The 21,141-nt window shown below is 49.7% G+C and overlaps 1 protein-coding gene across 1 annotated transcript in view; it reads left to right on the top strand.

Moving 5' to 3' along the window:
- Positions 1-4,579: 4,579 nt before the first annotated feature.
- Positions 4,580-21,141, top strand: part of LOC122366371 (tyrosine-protein phosphatase non-receptor type 4-like) — a 73,508-nt gene continuing 56,946 nt past the window's right edge. The window contains exon 1 of the mRNA XM_043338558.1: positions 4,580-5,546. Coding sequence (XP_043194493.1) covers positions 5,311-5,546 — 236 coding nt within the window. The 5' untranslated portion in view covers positions 4,580-5,310. The remainder of the gene's footprint in view (positions 5,547-21,141) is intronic.

The raw sequence follows: 21,141 nt of genomic DNA, 5'->3' as shown, positions 1-21,141 counted from the left end.
GCATCACCTTCACTACACGCACCATAAACGTTCATATCCATATGTCATATACCTATTACCTACCTCAGGTGCTAGATACGTTTCTTCTTCAATCATGAGTATAAATTCAATTTTTGAAAGCCGAGAAAGCTTTTAAACGAGCACAAAATAAAAAGTTGAGTAACGTTTCAAGTTCCAACTTTAAACTTGCGTCGAAGATAGCTGAAGTACAGAGGCGACACCCCTGCCAGAATCACAAACATGCAAATAAGCAAACAAACATACACATGTCACACATCACGGTGAGTGAGCGTATCATGCACCCAGTTCCGAATTTTCCCACTAGCCCCGTTACGATCGACAATTTAGTCTCATGTTCTCAGCTAATCGAATAATCATCCCCAATAATGACGTGGGAACGGAGCCAGGCACTGGACTGGCACAATCGGCGATTGTCCATCTCAGTGTGCTCCGTGGCATCACTCGACTGTGAAATGGTCATGAGGCTATACAGTTGACAAAGCTCTGGTGGGATATCAATTCTCTGTGCATCCGCCAGGATTAGTTACTGCTCTCTGGCTGACAACGTTTTTATGGACGGTCTTCCTAGCTTGAGAGTGCGTCTACGTTTCCGACGGTTGTGGGACATGAGTTACCGACGTCGTGTGCACTGTGCAGAGTTGAGAGTAGTTGCACGGTGCAGTCATTCGTGACGAAGCTGGCAGGGATGCTGAGACGCCCAGTGATACCAATGATGACAGTGATAATCACATACTGATCGGTTCATGGATCCTATGACCCGCGACGAACGGGAGATGCAGTCGCATGATAGCTTCTTGTTCGGTAGTTGTGATCACAGTGCTATATCTTCGGCTAACAGGCTTCGTGTTAGATCTAACTGTGATATCAAATAAAGAGTGTTGAAAATTAAAACATCAAAGCTTAAACATCAAAATTAAAACATACTTAGGAACTCCTCTCTTTCCGAGTCTCAACACCTTCCCTCATCTCCTTCTCCCCCTCCCACACCTCCCAGCCCCTTCCCTCCCTTCCGACACCTCTCCATCTCTCCTCTCCCTCTTTGTCGACACGTTCCCCTCCTCGGACCCACCTACCGTGACGGACAGCCGCGGAGGCGGCAGCTGACACCACATTCCAACGGCGGCTCCCCTCTCCGTGACGCGGCACATTTCGTCTTCGTGCGCCAACAACGCCCGGAAGTGGACTTCCTCGCTACTTGAATTACTTTTGCGGATCTCTATCTCACAACTTGAAGGACTTTTCGAGATACCCAAACGTATTGAAATGAAAAGACGTGCAGCCACATTTATATGTATGGGCCAATGGCATATATGAATATGGGCATATAAAATAAATATGCCCGAATTTATTACTCATCCCTATCACTTGTTGCTCCCTCTGTTTCTTTCTTTCTTTCTTTCTTTCTTTCTTTCTTTCTTTCTTTCTTTCTTTCTTTCTTTCTTTCTTTCTTTCTTTCTTTCTTTCTTTCTTTCTTTCTTTCTTTCTTTCTTTCTTTCTTTCTTTCTTTCTTCCTTTCTTTCTTTCTTTCTTTCTCTCTCTCTCTCTCTCTCTCTCTCTCTCTCTCTCTCTCTCTCTCTCTCTCTCTCTCTCTCTCTCTCTCCCTCTCCCTCTCTCGGTCTCCTCTTCCCGATTTCTACAAAACCTGCGGTCTGCATCCCAAGTCACGCGTGCGGCGTAGCGGCAGTCACGGAGCCGCTCCCGAAGCAAAGTGCGCTCGTACTTACGAGCAGTCGAGGCAGCTCTGCGCGACCGACCATGGCAAAAACAAGATCCGACTGCAGTGGCGATCGCAGTCAGCGTTCAGCGAACTCCCTAAACTCAGACCAACTCACCGAACTCAGCGATCCGGCTGACAGGCGGACAGTTATGGCGCTGCGGCCGATCGTACGAGGGAAGAAGCACCGGTGTGGATCCGCCGGCAAAAAGATCGCATGATCTATGATCCGGGAAAATTGCGGGTTGGAGGCGGCCGCAGTGTGCGTGCTGGTGCTGCAGCTCACGTCAGTGGTCTGTGGTCCCATAGATAGCGATTCCTGAGCCTTTTCCTGACGATAGGCGGATGATTTACAGCTATATGGAAGCTATACGGATTACGGACGTAAGGATAGACGGATAACTTCCAGCGTATAGGAGGCGCAACATATCACCAGTGCGCACTGCGCAGATATATTATTGAGCATGATATGAAATACATGCCATATGGCGTTCTGATTATTCTGTCAATCGGTGTGACATGAAATTATATCCCTGTGGCATTTCCTCATGCGTGAAAATGAACTAGTAAATGGGAAATAAATGTCGCTAAGGCCTATCGGTCTCCCAATCCCAAATGCCCAAACCAGCTACATTCATCTCCTTCCGTCCCCGCCCCGCTCCCAGTAGCCCCTCGGGCCGGCGATGGATCACGCCGCGTGCCCCGCTCGGCCTCTGTGGAGGCCCGGCTGACCCGTTACCACGTGCGCCGCCTCTGCGATTTGCATCTGAGCGCCTCCAGATCTGGGTTACCGGGAACAAGGGCAGGAGGTGGTGCTGCAGCGTGTCTGTGACGTAACTGGTTTAAAATGGAAGACGTTTGTGATGTCATTGGTTAGAGAATGAAATGTCGTGCCTCTTTCATCGCTCCATCATGACTTGACAGTTGTCAGGTTATTACAATGTCCTGATTCCGAGTCCTCACGTTTAAATTTTCGTCGAAGGACTGTTTTCAATAGTTTTGATGCTGCAGATGGCTGTTTTTATCTCCCGGATACTCGGTATTTTTAGGCAGCTCCTTGACAACGTGTCCAATTTACTTGGTTTTCACCTCTCGCATTCCTGGCTTTGGGCGCCGACCAGACGCGAGTTTCTCGAGTCCTGAAGCGGTCCTTCCGCTCTCCCGAACAGCTGTCTCAGATTTATCGGGACAGCGTGCCTATGTCTCTCTCTAGTCTCTCCCTCGTCCCGTCTCCGTTCCGTCCCCCGTCTCCTCGGTTTCGTTTTCAGCGGAGCATGGCGGAGACAATGCGTTGCACGAGTCACGCGCAGTGGCAAATGTGAAGTGTTTCGTTTATGGATCCATGGTCTCGGACAATGTGACTGCAGGGTCCTTACTCAACCGACAGCGTAATTGTTTGTCACGCAATGAAATGGACTTTTTAGCATCTCTCGGTCGTAACATGGCTATCAATGGTTGTGCAATACTGGAGAGCGCCAAATGTGATGTCTGTTGTTCACCGTATTCCCCCCGGTAAAGAAGCTCGAATACATTAAAACGGGTAACTCATACAATACCCGCTCTCAAATTGTCTGTCTTATAAATTCGATGCACATTCACTAATCAAAGAGATAGTTGTTGAATTACATAAAAGTATCGGTATTTTATGCATAATAGCCCCCATTTATATGAACAATGCATAGCTGACAATAGGTGCGGTAACTGCAGGTCCTTCAGCACTATACATACATCCTAAATTTATTGATGAAGTCATAGGACAAAATAAAATGGTAGGCCTTACACTAGTCCGGTCAACTTCCTCTGCGCCATATGAGGAAATGAGATTTACAATTTACATCACATGAACACGATATTCTCTGGCTTTCCGCACATATCTGCTCAGATTTTGATATGTACTGTGTTAAATCATGTTGGCTGAGTATCGAGTTGTAATTTCGTTCGGTCGAACAAACATAAAAATAGACGTAAATGGGTAACTTACGAAGGAGGCTGCAGTAAAAATAATGACAGCTTCCTAGGTTCCTTCGACGTTACTTCCTAAGCAAAAAGTAACAGCGAAGATTCACTAACATAAAGCCGCGAGATTTGGCCTGGAGTATCGGCCAGCTCTTTGAGAGGTCTTGCAACACCATGCCGCGAAGCTCTCTATATCTGAGCACTAGCTCAGGCACAGTCGGTTTGTTGGCTTATGAGAACTGCACTGCACGAAGGATAACAGCGACAAGAGGACAAATAAATTCCGCGAACGTATATCCGATCTTCGCTGCTGGTACGGCTACCTTAGCAATGTCGCTGTTTGTTTGGTATGTTTACACGGGTGCTCCTCTGAACAGATCCTTGCCGACGCCTCAGCACGGTGTCTTGTCATCCGGGGTCAGACAGGGCGTAATGTCGCCGCATCCCGCGTGACCGGCGAATTACGCAGCGGTGCGAGCCACTAATACCTTCTTCGGATCGTCGCTGCTGTGCAGGGTGGCGAGAACGCCGGATTGCCTCTCGTCTCAGGAGTGGCTCAACAACAGAATACCTGAAAACACAAATACACGTGATACCGTCTCATCCTCATTTTTATTGAAGCATCCAATGCTTTGCGAGTATTGCTTGTTTTCAGCCTGTCAAATACACAAAAAAAAAAATAAGCGTTAGGTACGCTTCATTTTATTGCATGAAAATCATGTCGCCGTATTGCAGTCTACATTATTCTGATGTTTTCATCACTATTTACAGCATGCGCTTTCCATACACCCAGCTTATAGACAAACAGCTCACTTTTATCTGAGCCTACCTCACTCTACCTCCCTTCCTCCCTCCTCAGACCGTCTCGCAGTTCGGCAGCATGCAGCTGCCGACCAGGACTGGCGGTGCGGCCGCTCCGATCCGACCTGGTCGGTCCGTTACCCGGCGGCAGCGGCGCGACCGCCCTCCGCCGCCGCCGCCGCCGCCGCCGCCAGTCGCGCCGGGCCGCCGCCACGGGAGGGAGTACGCGCGTGGAGCCTGCGGCTGGAGGCCTGGTGCCCGACCGGAAAGGTGTAGAAGGGGTGAGGTTACTGACAAGAGACGCTGTGTGGGCAGTGTAGACGGTACAGACGGGTTGGATTGTGAGAGTGATCGATATGTGTGCTGAAGGGAGTGCTGCAGCGTAGATTCTCAAACGGACAGTGAACTGTGGTGTGAGCTGGACTGGGACTGGACTGGATCTGTTTGACTGGCTGTGTGAGGACTGCTAACACGGACTGCACTAAAACCGTTGGAATCGAGTGGATCTTGCCATCATGCTTCTCGTGGACTGAAGGTTTCTAGTGCAGTGCAACGAATTCGGGCATGGTCTCGAGCGAAGAGAAAAGGCAGAGCCAAGCGTGAGGACAGCTCAGTCATCAGTGCTGTGCATCTGAGAGGAATCAAGTGGAGGCGTGGACGAAGTGCGGCGCTCTATCCACCAGACTTCATCGTGATTAGCTCAAGAAAGACGGTCCCGTCGAAGCACACCTTGTTTGTGGATCGCTGACATCTCTGTCGGCTCCTGACGGCTCCTGACAGCTGCTGACGGCTCTCTGTCAGCTCCCTGTTCCGGTATCATGTCGGAGCCGGCCTACTCGCGGCTACTGTGCACTCCGCGGCCGGCGCTGGGCGCCGCCCTCGGCTGCTGCCACCGCTCGCGGCTGGCGCTGGAGCAGCTCCGCGGTCAGGTCAGCGGCCTCGGGTCGCAGCTCAGGGGTCAGCTGGCTGACCTCAGCTCGGCAGCGGTGCCCAAAGTGACCGGCCTACTGCAGGACCTGCCGCGTGTCTTCTGCGCACCCACGGCCAAATTCAGGTGAGGCTTTGGGTGAGGCTTCCTTCTTCGGGTCAATTGTCCAGAAAGGCCTGTACTTAAAACGTCAGTCAACCATTCCATGCTGCAACATGTTCCAGACTCGGCTATAAAGCTGAAAGAACCCGTCTCTGCATCACGTTTGTGCGTCTTTTCTGCGCCGGCTGCCGAGCCAACCGCAGTCTCCTCCGGTCGGGTCGAGTCGAGTCGTTGGCCGTTTTTCGTCTCCTTCTGGTCGGCTAAACGGGCCAAGGAGGAGGAATCCACCACCTGCCGTCGTCTGCGGCTTGTGTCGAATACACCGGCCCGCCGCCGAACCGGAGGGCTCAGCTCCGCTTAGGTCGTTAGAATCCGTTTTTCAATGAACAGAGCTCCGTCAGCTGCTCATTGTCCCCGCGGCACCTGGCGTTATATGCCCTCCGGCCAGAGACGTCCCAACACACCGTCTCCTCGCAGTTAGTAACAGCCGCGCACGGGCGGATATCCGGGGGGGGGGGGAGGGCGGGGTGGTGGGCCGTCTGACGTGGCCGATTTCTCTGGCCGGCCGCTCTGAGCCGGGCGCTCGCCACCTGACCTGTCCGACCGCCCCCACTCCTCCCCTCCCCGCCCCGCGCGCATCACCGCCGGCCGTCGCAGCTCGCAGCACGCTCTCTCCACGATCAAGGAGGTGCGGCTCATATCATCCTTGGTCATCGCTCTGTCCCTTACGCCTACCTCATTTCATTGAAAAGAGAGAGGGTGCTTACCGTTTAAAAGCAACTTACTATGCGTATATTGGGCAATGCGCATTGATGCATACATAGTTTGTTTGCTTTATCAATTATCCACCACGAATAACACGAGAAACGGATTGCTATAGCAATCAGCGATTCAGCATGAAGTAGTTCCTAGTGTATGTCCTTCTCGAACAATTTGGCTTAGTTTTCATGGTACGACACCAGTTGAAGGACAATTAAAAAGAAGTTCACGGAAACTCAGATTTGGCGTGGTTACACATCTTATTCACGCTTGTTGAGCATGGTGGGCGTGACAACCAGGGGCGGCGCCACGGGTTTTCGATAGGGGGGGACGGGGACCGAAAATCGAAAATCCCAAAAGTAGATACTGATCGTGTATGCAAAAAAAAAAACGAGGCACGTAACGCCGCGAAACTTGGCAAGGCCCAAAACACATCGAATAGTGCATCCCGTTTCCAAACTTATCCTAGGACACCTAAGATCGATCACCTTTTCAAGCATCCTTGCCTCTAAATTAAAATTTGCAGTCTTGCCAACTCAAAGCTGGTTTCCTACAAGCTGCGAATTGCTTAGGTATGAGTAGCAGTGCCAGCTACTCTTACGTTTCGTACTTTCAAATTTTCGATCTTACGTCTGGTCAGCTTCAGGGCTTCACCATCATATAGTCATGGAGGAAAAGTGGGAATGTCTTCTGCTCTGACAAGTGCGCCAAAATTGCAATATAATTTCAGAATCATGACATCACCACCTGATCCATATGCAACGGGCAGGGTGCAGCTAATGGCTAGCCGTCAGTGGTCATGTCATCGGTGGTCACTCAAAAGGCCATGCTAGGTCATGGAAGGTCACCAGCCGTTATTTGATCACACTTTCTGATTGATTTTACTTGCCAAGAGCTTTGCGGGAAAAACGAGCGCATGCACCGTTGAAAAAAATGAGTGAAAGGGTCTCAGGTCCGGCGACCTCTGCAGGTGAAATGCCCCAGGGTAGGATTCCGGTGCTTGTTGATTAACTTCGTCAAAAATGGCAGTAGAGCTGTGATGTCGGCACCATTGTGTTCGTCATGATCGAGCTGGCGCGACCTGCATCGTTCTCATATTCACCCTCCAATCGTAACAACTACAGCAGGGATTGGCAAATGGCGGGGCACTCCCTTTGGGAGGTAATGAAGGTCTCTGGAAACATCATCCCACATCCCTTTAGCATTAGTGGCTCTCCTTATGGAACAGGTTTCTTGACTGGTCTGTTTCACCCCAGAATTCAAAGACTAGTCAAGGTAAAGCCGAGCGCACCACAGTGAGCACAATTTGATAAGCTGGTGTATCTCAATTTTCATGTAGAACCTTTCACGTATCACGTACCTAAAACCCTTTCGTGCACTCATGCAAAAGCAACTGCCATGTTTCAACAGCTGGTAATGGCATTTTCACAGCCGCTGACGTAAGAAGAGGAGGGATGGGGGGCTCGATTAGACCCCCAGCCGTTCGGCCGCCGACCGAACTTAGTTTTGCAGAAAAAAACGAGTGCTATCGAACCCCTTGACGAGAGGGAGCCGATGCTATATCCAATTATAAGGTCTTGGGCTACTGCGTGCTTTTTTGGTCCTGCCTGTGATCTATCCGAACACTTCTCCCCACAAGTGCTGGGGTTAAATGGCATAGATTTCAAATGGTTCCTGTGGTAGAACTGCCATGCTTGAATTTGACTAATTAGGAATGGAAAATTTTCATATAGTAACGGAAATCTATGGAATTTCAGTGAACTTGGTTTTATCGGCAATGGGGTCTGGCAGTGGGGTGGGGAGGTAATAAGTAATAACCCTGCCTGGCGCCCCAAAAAGGGGGCACGATCCCCGAGGCCCTGCCGATCACCTTATAACTACAGGCATCACAGCTCCACACCTTTTGCAGATGGCCAGGACCCCCTGCGATGCATCCCAACAGCAATATTTATTCAGAACCTGCCTTGATTAACCAACGATGCATTAAATGCGACGGATAGCTCTATAATGCATTATTATCAACTATTGAACGGGCCTCGCCGATAGGGGGGTACTGTACCCCCCTAACTTTCGATAGCGGGGGACCTGTCCCCCCCGTCCCCCCCGGTGGCGCCGCCCATGGTGACAACCGCTCCTAATCGGTGCCAGCGGGCCCACTGTTTGCCTCTATAGAGCTCCGTTAGAGATTTGTGAATTGGTGCCAAACCATTATGGGGCCATTTTATTTCCCGCGTAACGGGTGTCTGCACATTAAACATGTGCCGATTTCCTTTTAAGGCCCTTTCAGCACCTCATTAATTATTCATGGCAAGCCAGAAAGAAAAGGCCAGTATTGCTTGAACTCTATAGCTGGTTATCCTGTATTTCCTCGTTTACTGAAAAACCGCTCTTGAGCTTTCACTTCAGCCTATCGCGTCTCAAACATAAAAACGAACGAAATCATGAACATGGAACATAACATTACAAAAATTACGCTGCATGGCATTGTACATATTTATCATTAGCAACGTTGCTACATCTGACGAAAATGACCCCTATCTCTAGAAAAAAAATGCAGTGTCTGCAAGGTTATGGTAACACCTACCATTATAGCCGAGCAGAGTGACGTGCAGGTAAACTGTTCCTCTCAGCTGGCGTGCGCCCTGCTCTAACGGCCCGTCACTGACTGTCGGTCGCAGTAGCGGTGTCAGACTGCTGCTCGCGTGTCAGTAACGCGCGCCCATGACACGCAATGACACGCTGTGGCACGCCGTGACCTCGTCTGTCGGGTGTGTCGATCGGTAGACGCTGACACCTGGCACCGGCAGATGACGGGAGCTCCGGCTTCGGGAACGGAGACGGTCTCAGTTCAGTCCCGTAAAGCCGACTTCAGCCCGTGAAGCCGTTGGCGTTCCTGCTGCTCAGATCGGCTGTCGGTCAGTGTACCGCGGCCGCCCAATGGCTTGACGGTTTTCAGGGAGGCATTCCACAGTCCTCACGCATCTGTCTCTTCCCCGATCGGTTCGACTTCAGGCTGCCAGTTGGTACTCAGTATGGACGTAGGTTAACTTGAGCCGCTGATGTCCTTTTTGCGAGATCATATATTCATGTGTACTTTTCATGTCACATGCCTCATGACCCACGAACGCTGCATGCGAGCTGAATCCGAACTGAAATGACTCGCATTTGATCCTGATCAGAGTCTCGCGGCCTTGGTTGGGGCGAAATTAAGCCAGAAATTGAGTCTGAGAGCCTAAAGTAAATTTAAGTCGTTCTATACTGGACCCTTGGCATTGGAAAATGGTCACGCTCTTTCGGAATTTGGGACGGCGCTAGCTTTTTAAACTTGACTGGCACTCGTGGAATGAGTCCATCTATGGACTGGAATAGGAATGACTCCAATACGGTAAAATAATTTCTCTCTCTCTCTCTCTGTGTCTCCCTCTCTCTCTCTCTCTCTCTCTCTCTCTCTCTCTCTCTCTCTCTCTCTCTCTCTCTCTCTCTCTCTCTCTCCACTCGACACTCCTCGATGACAGGAGTGATCTTACCGTCGACACTCTCTCTCTCGCTGAAAAGCGAAGCGATGAAGTATAAACTCATCAACAGTTCGCTGAACTCGCTGAAAGAGCACTATGATCAAAAGTCAATCGAATTCTATCGCGGTGATGCGGTAAATGAACATGCTTTTCACTGAACAACATCAGTGAAAACTGAAAATGTCAGTGAGCGATGTATGGCAGACGGAGAACATACCGTGAATAACTGTGTGAATGGTGACTAAACCAACCCATCGGATAGCTGAATCGAGCACTCCCTTTTGTCGGGAGCTGTGTCGAGCTGCAGCAGACAGAATGTTGGGAGTGGCACATGCCGCTCAGATGAGTGCTCGTTCGCTGGGTCGGCCGATGGGGAGGGCCGTGTGTGTCTCTGGGGGGAGGGGGGAGGGGAGCAGGTGACACATGTGACGCTGACCGTCACATCCGGGCCAGTCACCGCACCGGTAGTTGGTCACTTCCGGTCGCCGCTGTCCGCCGGTGGGGCGGGCGGTATTTGAACGGGCCGCCGTGCTGCGAAACAAACGCACTGGCGGCGTCCCTCCCTTCCTCTCCCCCTCTCTCCCCTCGCTCCCCCTCCTCTGTTCGACCCGGTTCAGTGCCACGGCCAATATCGGTGATAGGGCCGGGGACCAGATGGTACCGGTTACACAGAACCGTCAGGCGCCACCCCGATCCAGGCAGGTGTTCACTGTTCAGTCAGGATATATGAGATATCGACTATGGAATTGGACACATGCCAGTCATTAAATGTTAGTCATTATCCCTGCGTATTCGGCATCATTACAGATGATAAGGTGTAGGTTTTATGACATAAATATCTTATTGTATGGGTTTGATAATAATCCTTTTATAGAATGGAAGACCAATTGATCGAAATCACGCAGTGTCCCTGAGGACATATGAATAGGTCAGGGGGCGGCTCTGACGTTATAGAGATGGAGTATCGAATCCCCGTCCATGGAAGGGCTCTTGATAAGTCGCTCAAACTTCCATGAATGCGTCCCTTTGCTGTCTTTAGGAATATACTATTGCTAATTAATGATGCGTTATCTTTAGCTGGAAGGTATGCCTGAGGTCCATCATCCACAAACATGTATAATGTATATTGTATATGTATATGAAACTGCATAATGCATAGTAATAAACAAAATTTTGTTCCATTAACTTTTAGAGAGTCACTTTTAACTTTTACTTCTCTGCTACCAAACCCAGGATGCTCGCGAAGATTTTGCATTCTAAGATGTCTGCATAACCATGACATAAATCTGTTATTTAGCTTGCAACAGCCAAGGCGCGAATGAAACCGCGATGCACATTTTAATCTAAATCGGTTTTAACCTGATTCGTCTGTATCACAGAACCTTTTTATCCGTTAAATTATCAGCATCTTCGCCAGGTATTTAGCTACACCTGCAATCCAGCAGTCATATTTAACTTAACGGTTATCTTGATTGATGTGAAGATCCGACAAATACTCCCTCCAAATGATGTGAAGATGTTAATGGCTCACGATGCGTGCTCCTAGCCAACCATGACGCAGTGCCGTGTAAAAACTCATCGCCGGGTAACTCCAAACAGCCGGGGTGTGACGCTGCCGCGATACGCCGCCACCGGCGCTCGCCGTAACGGTATTACCGCCTCCCGTGGTGCAGCAAATCCAGGTCAGTCAGCAGCAGCCGCGGGTCAATCAGACACCTCTGTCTGCCAATAACCGGCCGCCTCAGTCACTGCACCGGGTCCTCAGACGTCGCCGCTCGTCCCAGTGAAAGTGGATCAGAAGAGACCTCAGACCGACTGGTCCATCCGAATCACACAGTTTCTGGTTATGTGTCGGCTGTTTTGGTTGATAACTCGGTCGCTCGCGGTTGGCCGGGAGGTGGTGGTCCACCGGACCTGGGTAGGATCATCAGCGACGGGCCGAGGCGCTGGAAAGCGGCTTGCCGAGCTCAGAGCAGTCACCGTGGACAGGTGACCTGACAGCTCCGCTCTTACTGACTGAATCACGGCTCCGAGAACTGTCCGAGGTCGCTGAGGAGCTAAACGCTGAGCTAAAGCCGTCAGTGTCACCAAAACATCCCAACCAAGCCCTCGCCTGCTCGTGCTCGAAACCATCACCATACCTTCTGTAGGCAGGACGTAGTAAATTCCAACTCATCGCCGACTCCCGGGCCCCGTCTTTGAGTTCACTTCCCATGAGACTGGGTCTCTGACCACCGAATCACCCACCCGCAGTTCCAATGACTCCTCTTCGGCCCGGTACCGACGGTGCGGGCGCCGCTGCGTGTCTGATGGCCCGATATCAGCGAGCCCATCCCGTGGGTACCGGCAGCGCGCCGGCTGTGCTCGCCGGCGCGAGCAGTGCTCGCCGCCTGCGGTTTACCAGTGACCACAGGCTGGGCGGTACACACCACCGGCTGTCCCAGTCCCGGTCCCAGCTCCATGGCCTTATTTCCGACAGGTATATCCCGGTTCCGACCCAGTTTACCTGGTTTACTAGAGTTTAGACGGTCTTTGCTCTTATCCCGGTTCCAGTATTAGTAACGCGTTAAATCATGTTTCCATTTTATCTCTGCACGGTTCCCTATAGTGGAGTAGCGTATGAATTTTGCAGAAAGCGCATACCCCAACATTTCAATCTCCTTTCGCCTTCCGATATTGTGCCCATATAACACATTCATGCCCCTTTAGGCATGCTCCTTAGGCATGCCCCCTCACTCATTATACACCACACGCGTCACCCGACCACTCCTACTCCACACACCCACACCCCTTCCTACGCCTCCGCCCCTCTCCTGCCGTCATCTTCTTCCGCCGGCTCACTCAAGCGCTGGTTCGCCGACTCGCCCCAGCGCTGGTCCGCCGCACGCTGGTCGACTCGCCGTTGGAAATGGGTCGCTGGGCCGTGCTCACGCCGCCCGGCAGCAGACCGGTCCGACGTTCGATTCACATCCTGTTCCGAGCTGCGGCTATACCGCCGGCGGCGACAGGGACGCCGGTGACGCTCGGCGGCCTTTGGAGGTATTTCGGAGGTGTTTGATTAAGAGTTCGAATGCTTTAGGCGGCGTTCTATGAAGTTCATTCTTTGATACTGAGTGACGTTTGATATTTGGCATCGTTTGGCAATTTTCGTCAATATTTGGCGACATTCTGAAGCGTTGACAGCGTGAGGAAATGAAAAGCAGTAGGAGTCAACGTCGAATCTCACTGACGTTTTTCGGCGCCCATGATGCTGTAGCTGGGATCGATGACCACGTCTGCTGATCTCCGATAACGGAGCGGCGGCGACGCTGGTGGTCCGTCAGTGACGTGTGACCGCTGTCGGCCCTTCGTCTGTGCGCCGCGCTCATTAGGCTCTGCTGTGCCGTCAGCCGGCGCCCCTTTACCGCTCTCCGGGGACGGTAAACCACCCACCGGCCGCCACCAGGCTGTTTGTTGTGGCCGCCACGCCGAGGAATGGGGACACAGCCCGAGGCGGCACCCGAGTCGTAATATGGGTTACCCAACCGCCTCAGGCCCTTCTGTGATAATTTACAAAGGACCGGGCGAGCCCGCTAAATTGTGTGACTGTAGGATCAACACACAACGGCATATGACGGCCAAAATCCAGCATCCTTCCTAGCAGGAGCGCAGTGACCTTCCATTATACGTACTAGTCATCTCAAACCCGACAATGACCGCTCACGCGCTCAACTTCCCGTCCAGAGCGGGCCATGCCCGATCCAGCGAGTCAGACTGGTCCGATTGCATGCATCACGCGGCGATTTGTAGCAGCTCAGACGTCCCGTTCGGCTCAGCACCAGTGATGTTTTCGTGCGCATCTCAGTGGGCTGGGGATTGAGGCCACTGACCTCTCCCACCGTCAGCAGCGGACCTCCCGAGATGAGCGGGATTTGATTGGGATTGAACCCGGCTGCCGGGTGGGCAGTGGCTCTCAGACTGGTAGGGATTTGGGTGTAAAAGTCGGCCGTTGGGTCAAACTGAGGCGGTAGACAGTAGCGCTGAAGCCGTGCCTGTCGGCAGTTTCGTTATGCTTCTGGTCAGCATGACCCAGCCGTCAGCCTGGCGCGGTCGATGGGAACCGCACGGGCCGAGCAGCGGTGGGCGTGGTAGCGTGAGACCCACACTGGAACATTGGAGCGCCGAGCGTACCGGGACCCAATGGGTTTCCATTGACGGAATGGGATATGTAGCGACCGGGAGGACGACTTGTTCGCTTGGTGCTTTGGCAGTGCAGTAGTCCATGCCGATCAGACCTGACTAGGGACCTGTGGTCTGTGGGCTGCATTTATGTTGATCGGTATTATGGGCTCAAGCTGTTGCTCCGTTTCTATGCCCATGAGCCGACAAAAATTGATGAGTGAATGGTCTAATGCTGGATCAATTAGTTTTGATGGTTTGGATTCAAGATTGGGAAAGTCAGTGTCCTGGGTCCAGCCCCAAAGGCTGGTTGAGGCTGGTCCATCGCTGCCAGCCGACTTCCAGTTCCTCAGGCCTTGACTGGCCATGGCCTGGCGCTGGCCATGACATGTCATTGCCAGCGTCTCAGACTGGTGGGAAATCGCCAGCACCCAGACCCAGCAAACGGCAGTCGTTAACCAGTTATCAAGTGAGACAGAAAATATTGGCTCCGACCTGACCCTGAGCCGGGTCGGCGGGAAGTGTAGCGGAACCGACGGCTGACCACCTTGGTCGGATTGGTCAGCCGTGCCCCGGTGACCAGTGGTCAGGCTCGGTGAATGGTGATCGGGCGGTCTATTGATGGCCAATGTGCGGTGGTCGGGGTAATTAAATTGTGACGCCGACCGTGACGAAGGCCGCTCGCGCACGGCTCGCGTTACGCAGCCGCAGTTGCTTTCGTGCGCTAGTTTTTGGTCTTCAGTGTTCTTCAGTGTTTCTTCAGTGTTTGCATCAGTCTTTCACCATGCTCCCGCTCATTTCCATTTCAACGTCGCCACGTTACAATCCATTAACGAATCTTGCTCTCTGATGGCCACTTGGTTGGCAACTCCAAGTGTTTGATTAAAACGAAACCCATAGAAGACACTAAAATGTAAAAACTTTCATTCTATATAAGTCAAATAATTAGAGTACACAGAGGCTACGTTTCGTTCTCATTTGCCTCCGTGGTTCCTGTAATGCTGATTGCCGCGTTCGGTGAGGTAACCGTTGCGGTTGCCGCGGCCCTGCCGGCGATTGCATCTGTTCACTGTGGAGTCCTGTTGGTGTTTTTGTGAGCGGTGGACGCGCCCCGAAGGCGGTTGGTGCATGACGCTCCACAAATGGAGCGAACCGTACCGATTGGTGGGCAGCAGAGGTAAAAACGGGCCCACACGACCGGTAGTAAAAAATTACCAGAGCCGATGCAGCTACAAAACTACCACACCCTTGTCTCCTGTAATGGGCTGCAGTGAGCTTTTTGGGGTGACAGGCAATCGTCGGCAATACTCAATGTTGGGTAGTTTTGTGTGGCTCAGTGAGGCACGTACGCCTTTCGCTACGCGCGACATTTATTGCATTTGTTTGTTACTATTATGAATGAATATTGATCGACATAAGTATGCTTTTAATAGAACTGTTAGTAGGTATATAATACAAAATGAAACCATATGTAATTTGACATACGACATTGGCCCCTGTTTGCGTCCGATTAACTGAATAATGAATTGGCTCTAGTCACGGTATGATATTACGGTCAATGATAAGCGCTAGGCGGGCATTTGTGATAAATAGCCACCGATATGTACCTGAAGCATCAAAACCCAATTTTCTTTACTGATTTACCGATTCAATATTTACCGTCTGATAGCATTCGTGCGGTTTCCGAGACCAAATCACTCCTTCACACGCACTATTTGTGAAATCCGCTCCGATACTACATTAACCCGCGCCCCGTAGGGCTACCGGCGGACCCTACCACCCGTAGGGGGGGGGCGTTTCGGCCCCCCCCTAAGATCTCGGAAAGTTACCGGCCGATTTTCAAAATTCAAACGGCGTTCGATAGCCCCACCCGGGAACTACCTTGTGACCAAATTTCATTGACCTAGGTCGAACCGATGACGTCACAGGTCAGGTCAAAGGTCAGATTTTCACCGTTCACAGGCATTTCAAGAAATGTGTTGTGAAATCGAGTTAATTGGTAATTTATTGAAAACCATCGATGGTACATTGTTCGTCAAACACATACTTTGCTATCTGAGGTCACTGATACCAGGTCAGGTCACTGCGAGGTCAGGTCACCGGGGTCACAATATGAAAATGTCGTGTGATACATGTTTTATGGTCCATTTTACATGACAAATGCGATTATGTGGGTTAGGCAGCCTTTGGGGCCAGCCTAGGTCACGTTTTAGTGAAGTTCAGGTCAAGGTCAGGTCAAATAAGGTCAAATTTCAAAGTTGATATTTTTGCATAAAATGGGTATCGATTCGATGCAGCTCGTCACGGGGAGTCTAATGGTGGTCTTTGTTTTGCTCTACGAGGTCTAGAACTGCCAAAAATTGAGTTTGAAAATTTGACGTCATCAATTTTGAACAGTTTTTTCGCTATAACTTGGCCAAAAAACGAGGTATCGATCTGAAATTCGGTATGTAGATAGAAGACGGTAGGTACTATCACATATATTCCGTTTTTTTGAAACTCAAAAACTTTTTTGGATTTTTTGGCTAATATATCAAAAAAATGATTTTTTGATTTTTTGGGTTCAAAACTCAAAAATTTCAAAAATCCGAGATAGCAGTTTTGTAGCCCTGTCAATTCTACACCTTTTATGTCTTGATCATTTTTCTGTATCTTCAAAGCTGTAGGCCTGACAGGTCTTCTCGCGAAGGTCTTTTTTCGGTCGAAACTGACAGAACATGACGTCATTCTGACGTCATTTGTGGCCAACCTATCATAGCCTCTGGAAAATTTTTTGGTCACAATGTGTAAAATTGATGCCCGGAGGGGTCCTGAAAGTTTGGTGGCGATATCTGAAGCGGTTTAGGAGATATCGACCGAAAAGGACAGGGGGGGGGGGCCGTTTCGGCCCCCCCTACGGGGCGCGGGTTAATCGACCCACTCCATTCAGTGTGACGAAATAATCACGTCTGGTGTTCCATCTCATCATCTCCATGTTCCCGAAGCGTAGGCCCATCCATCGCCCTTGGGCACACCGCGATAACACATTAGTCGGAGATGAGTCGTCCACACAGAAGGTGGTCGCATCACATGTGTTTCTCCCTCACGGCCACTGGCGCCGCGCGAAGAGGAGCAGCGCACCAGCGGCGATGGACGGCGCACCAGCGGCGATGGACGGCGCACCAGCGGCGATGGACGGCGCACTGGAGGCGAAGAGCGACGCACCGGCTCGGGCCCGGCTGCTCTCTCGCCCGTGTTTTCTGTGTCGTCTCTGATTGATGATGGGAGACCGCGAGAGGCGGATCCGACCTCATAATCAGGAGGCCGACGATTATTAATCGGCGCCCGGATCGCATAGGCGCGGGAGCCGGGGGGGCAGTGGGGGCAGCTTGCCCCCCCAACTCTGGGGCCGTGGGGGCGGTGCCCCCACAGCTTTGAGACGGAATACCACACTTTTTTTGCAAATGTTTTCTTTTTTGTTGAAAAAGCCGAGGGGTGAAAAATAAGTGGCCTAAAACCGGTGAGAAAACTAGATTTGGGGGTACCCTAGGTTGATCTCTATTATGGTGTGCCCCCCCCAGTCGGAAAGTAGTTCCCGCGCCGCTGCCGGATCGTGGCAGAAACGGTCGGGATTTTTCAGACCCGAGACGACACGTTACGAGACGTAAATTGTGATGGCCGTAAAATACACCCCGATGGCGTAATTCATCCGGATATGATTTAGTATCCTACAAGTGCCTCTGCAAACGCACACACGCATATATTACAAAGTGAATTTGCTCTCGTCTTTATGTGCCTACACCAGCTGAAAATGGATGATTGCTTGACTGCATTTAGCTAAAATGGCGCTCATTTCTGACTACCATCATAATTGACTCATTGTGAAGCCCACCGTTTGTTTTTTTGACACCATTCTTTGGTAGAAACGCGGGTCCTTCCATCCACCAGCAGGCCATTTGCTGACTAATCTTCCTTCTGAATGAGCTCAGCTATTTAGAAACGGCGACATACGGCAAACAATGGGGGGTGAATTTCATCGAGGCCCAGTCGGGCACTTTATGCCTGGACTATGTCGGCCTTCAATGGCCGCATTTTCCTGTCGATGTCGCTTTGACAGCGAGCATCAGAGACATCCCGCGAAATGCCGAGTATGCTAATAAGTTCGACTTGAACCGGATCAGTATGAAGGTCCCTAAGGACCATCACTTCACTGTTTTTCCCTCTCCAATTAACACAATGCGACCGAAATAGAGTTGCAAAATTTCACTACCGCACTACCGGCATGCCGGTAATTTTTCACTACCGCAGGTTTATTCGTGGTAACTGGCATGTCTTGCCGGTAGCATGCCGGTATTTTTGATTTTGTGCAAAAAAAAAAATATCAGCAAATGATTCAAACTTTGGACACTAAGAGGCTCTCAAATTGTAGTAACAGCAATATTAGCCACTGCAAGATACATTTTGTGGTAGAAGTTCCATTGCTAAGTGTAGGGGTAACACATGGACCTCAGCATTTCACACAATTCACAGGCTTGGTTATAATTAGAATTGTCAAGAATCTACTGTGGTCTATAAAAGGAAGAAAACTCATTCATGTTGCAAAAGCACGATAAACTAGTAAGTCTAATGGTAGGTTATACGTATAGCACAATAAAATAAATCAATGTTCATGACAACATTCCCTAGGGGAAAAGGCAGAGTCAAAACACCAAAAAACACAATTTTTGGAAACTGGCCTTGAGTCCTGAGATCATGAGATGTGGTCTGAGAAACTCTACAAAGAATTTGACACTGAAAATCCAGCTGAAAAGGCAGGTGTTAGGTAGCCCTGAGCCTGACTTTGGTCCCATTATTAAATGAAAATGGATTTAAACTGGCATTTTGTCTTATCTTTACAAGAAAACACATCATCCAGGCAAAATTGACAAAAAGTGGCGCAAATAATTAGACAACCAAGGATTTACTTTTAAGATTCTCTCTCCCCTAATGAATGGATGTAATCTGATGACGTAATATTTATTAATATACCCTTTTGGTTGAATAACTGAAGAGAGATGAATTTCTTTGCAGTGAATTACACTACAATGTTGATTTCATTATAATTTAATATTGTGTTGGGTAATTTTTATCAATATAATCATTCACGAAACAGTGGCTTGCAGTCGTTAAACATTTTTTTTTGCAGCGTTTTAATCAGCTGGTTAAAAGCCTCTATTATGGCGCATCTGTTTCGAAATCGATAACCTTGTGTTTGTTCCCGCTTGAGGTTGGAGCAAGGCCCTATATGGTTGGAGAGGATATGGAAGATATCGTTATTCGTTTTTATACATATTATTTGGTGACTATTCTCAGGACCAGTGAGTTATTAACACATTTTTTTACATGATTCGTATCTTATTCACGAACCCGCAAGCCATAGTGGATAGGAAAAAGTAGATGTTGATCTCGCTTCCTCAGTTAGGAAGATGGCCTAATCTGTACTTGTTAATCTATGTTTTGACCATCTATATTTTAAACATTTGGCTGGTGCCTGCAACATTTTAGGAGAATATGGAAAAGTAGAACAACTGTGAAATGTAAATGTGATTACTGCTCACTGTGACTGTCCAGTCTTCAAAAACACATTTCAGTAATTCAAGTCCTTTTTGTCCTCACCTTTTTGATGAATGTAATAGTTTTTTTTTTGTAGGCAATACTTCTTTGATTACAGGTGATATTTTAACAGTTATAGACTGGAATTGAGTTTCAAAATTGGGGGTATTTGTGGGGCCAACTCAGCCAAAATCAGCCTGCTGGTATTTGTGGTTGGACAATGGATGGCTGTTGGGTGGGAGAGGTACTGAAACTGCCAAAATGTGGCATCTCTTGCAGGGGTAAGCTAGAATCAAGAATGCAGGTTTTTTTAGTATGCCGGTAATTTGGTGGTTTTTTTGCTTGGGGCGTGGTAGCATGCCGGTATCCCAGAAAATTTTTGTGGGGCGGGGCGGTGCCGGTAGCAGCCTTTTGGGAAAACTTTGCAACTCTAGACCGAAAGCTTCAAAAGGGAGGATATCGCAAGTCAAGGAATACATCTTCAGTTATGCAAATCTAGAGGTCACTGACGTATTGATAGTTGTCTTATCTTGTCATCCAAATTGTTTCCGATCTTCACTTTGGTATTTTGCTTTGAGGTCAACAGCCTGCGCTTCCCAACTGGCGTTATTTGATGCTAATTAGTAAATGCATTTTCGTAGTATCTAGCATTGTTAGAACCGGATATCATCCTGAGAGTGGGACGAGAATGGATCGTTCTGAAGTTGTAGCTGTCACCGACCGCGTTCCAAGTCCGATTCATTCTGATTATTAGATCTGCTCTTGGGTGGCTGGATCCGGATTTGCCAAGAATATTTTGTAGCTGGTGCAGGGCCTTTTCCATGTCCTTGCACACCAACAGTAATGGTGAATTAAAATACCTACCATGGATTTTGTTTCGCCAAACCGCTGATACGGGAATGATTTCATGAACAAAGTCGATTGGCACCTGAGCTGCCCAAATTAAAACCGCTTCATTTTAACAGCACATCACTGATCACCCGCTCTCGTATTTCCTCTTCTTAACCCTCGCCCATGTAGGGGGGGGGTTGGTGCAACCCCCCCCCCCCCTGAGGTTTTTCGGAAATAGTGCAAAAACGGCGGCGCGCAGCGCCGCCAAATTTTGGGTACCTTATGGGGCAAACCTTGCGCATCTTTTGATAAAAAAATTTGACCGGGTCATGTCAGGTCACGGAGTTATGACGTCACAAAGGGAACAGCCTCCGGCCGGATTTTCACAAACTGAGTGCCAATGCCCGAGGTTTCCTGCCGGTGGTACGGAGATCGGTTGATGGATCGTGATGAAACTTCCCATGCATGTTGGGGCAAGTATTGGCTATCATATGGTATAAGAAACTTGACCGGGTCAGGTCAGGTCACGGAGCTATGACGTCACAAGAGGAACAGCGTCCGGTACTATTTTTGAAAAGCGCCCGAACCACTATTTTGCTAATTCTTGTCACCTCAATGGGAATATGCAGCAATATTAGCTTCTATAGGGAGCAAATGGACCTCCCAAATCCAAAAATACAATCAGATTTCAAAAATTTAAATTTTGATTTTTCGAATTTCTGCCGCCGACTGTGACCTTGCCGACTTTCGGCGCTCCCAACGCGCCATTTTTAGAGCTAGGGAAA

This window comes from Amphibalanus amphitrite, unplaced genomic scaffold (assembly GCF_019059575.1).
Source record: "Amphibalanus amphitrite isolate SeventyFive unplaced genomic scaffold, NRLGWU_Aamphi_draft 000801F_arrow, whole genome shotgun sequence".
In the NCBI taxonomy this organism is placed as follows: domain Eukaryota; kingdom Metazoa; phylum Arthropoda; class Thecostraca; order Balanomorpha; family Balanidae; genus Amphibalanus; species Amphibalanus amphitrite.
Note: the sequence above shows the minus strand (reverse complement) of the source record. Positions and strands in the feature narration are given on the sequence as shown.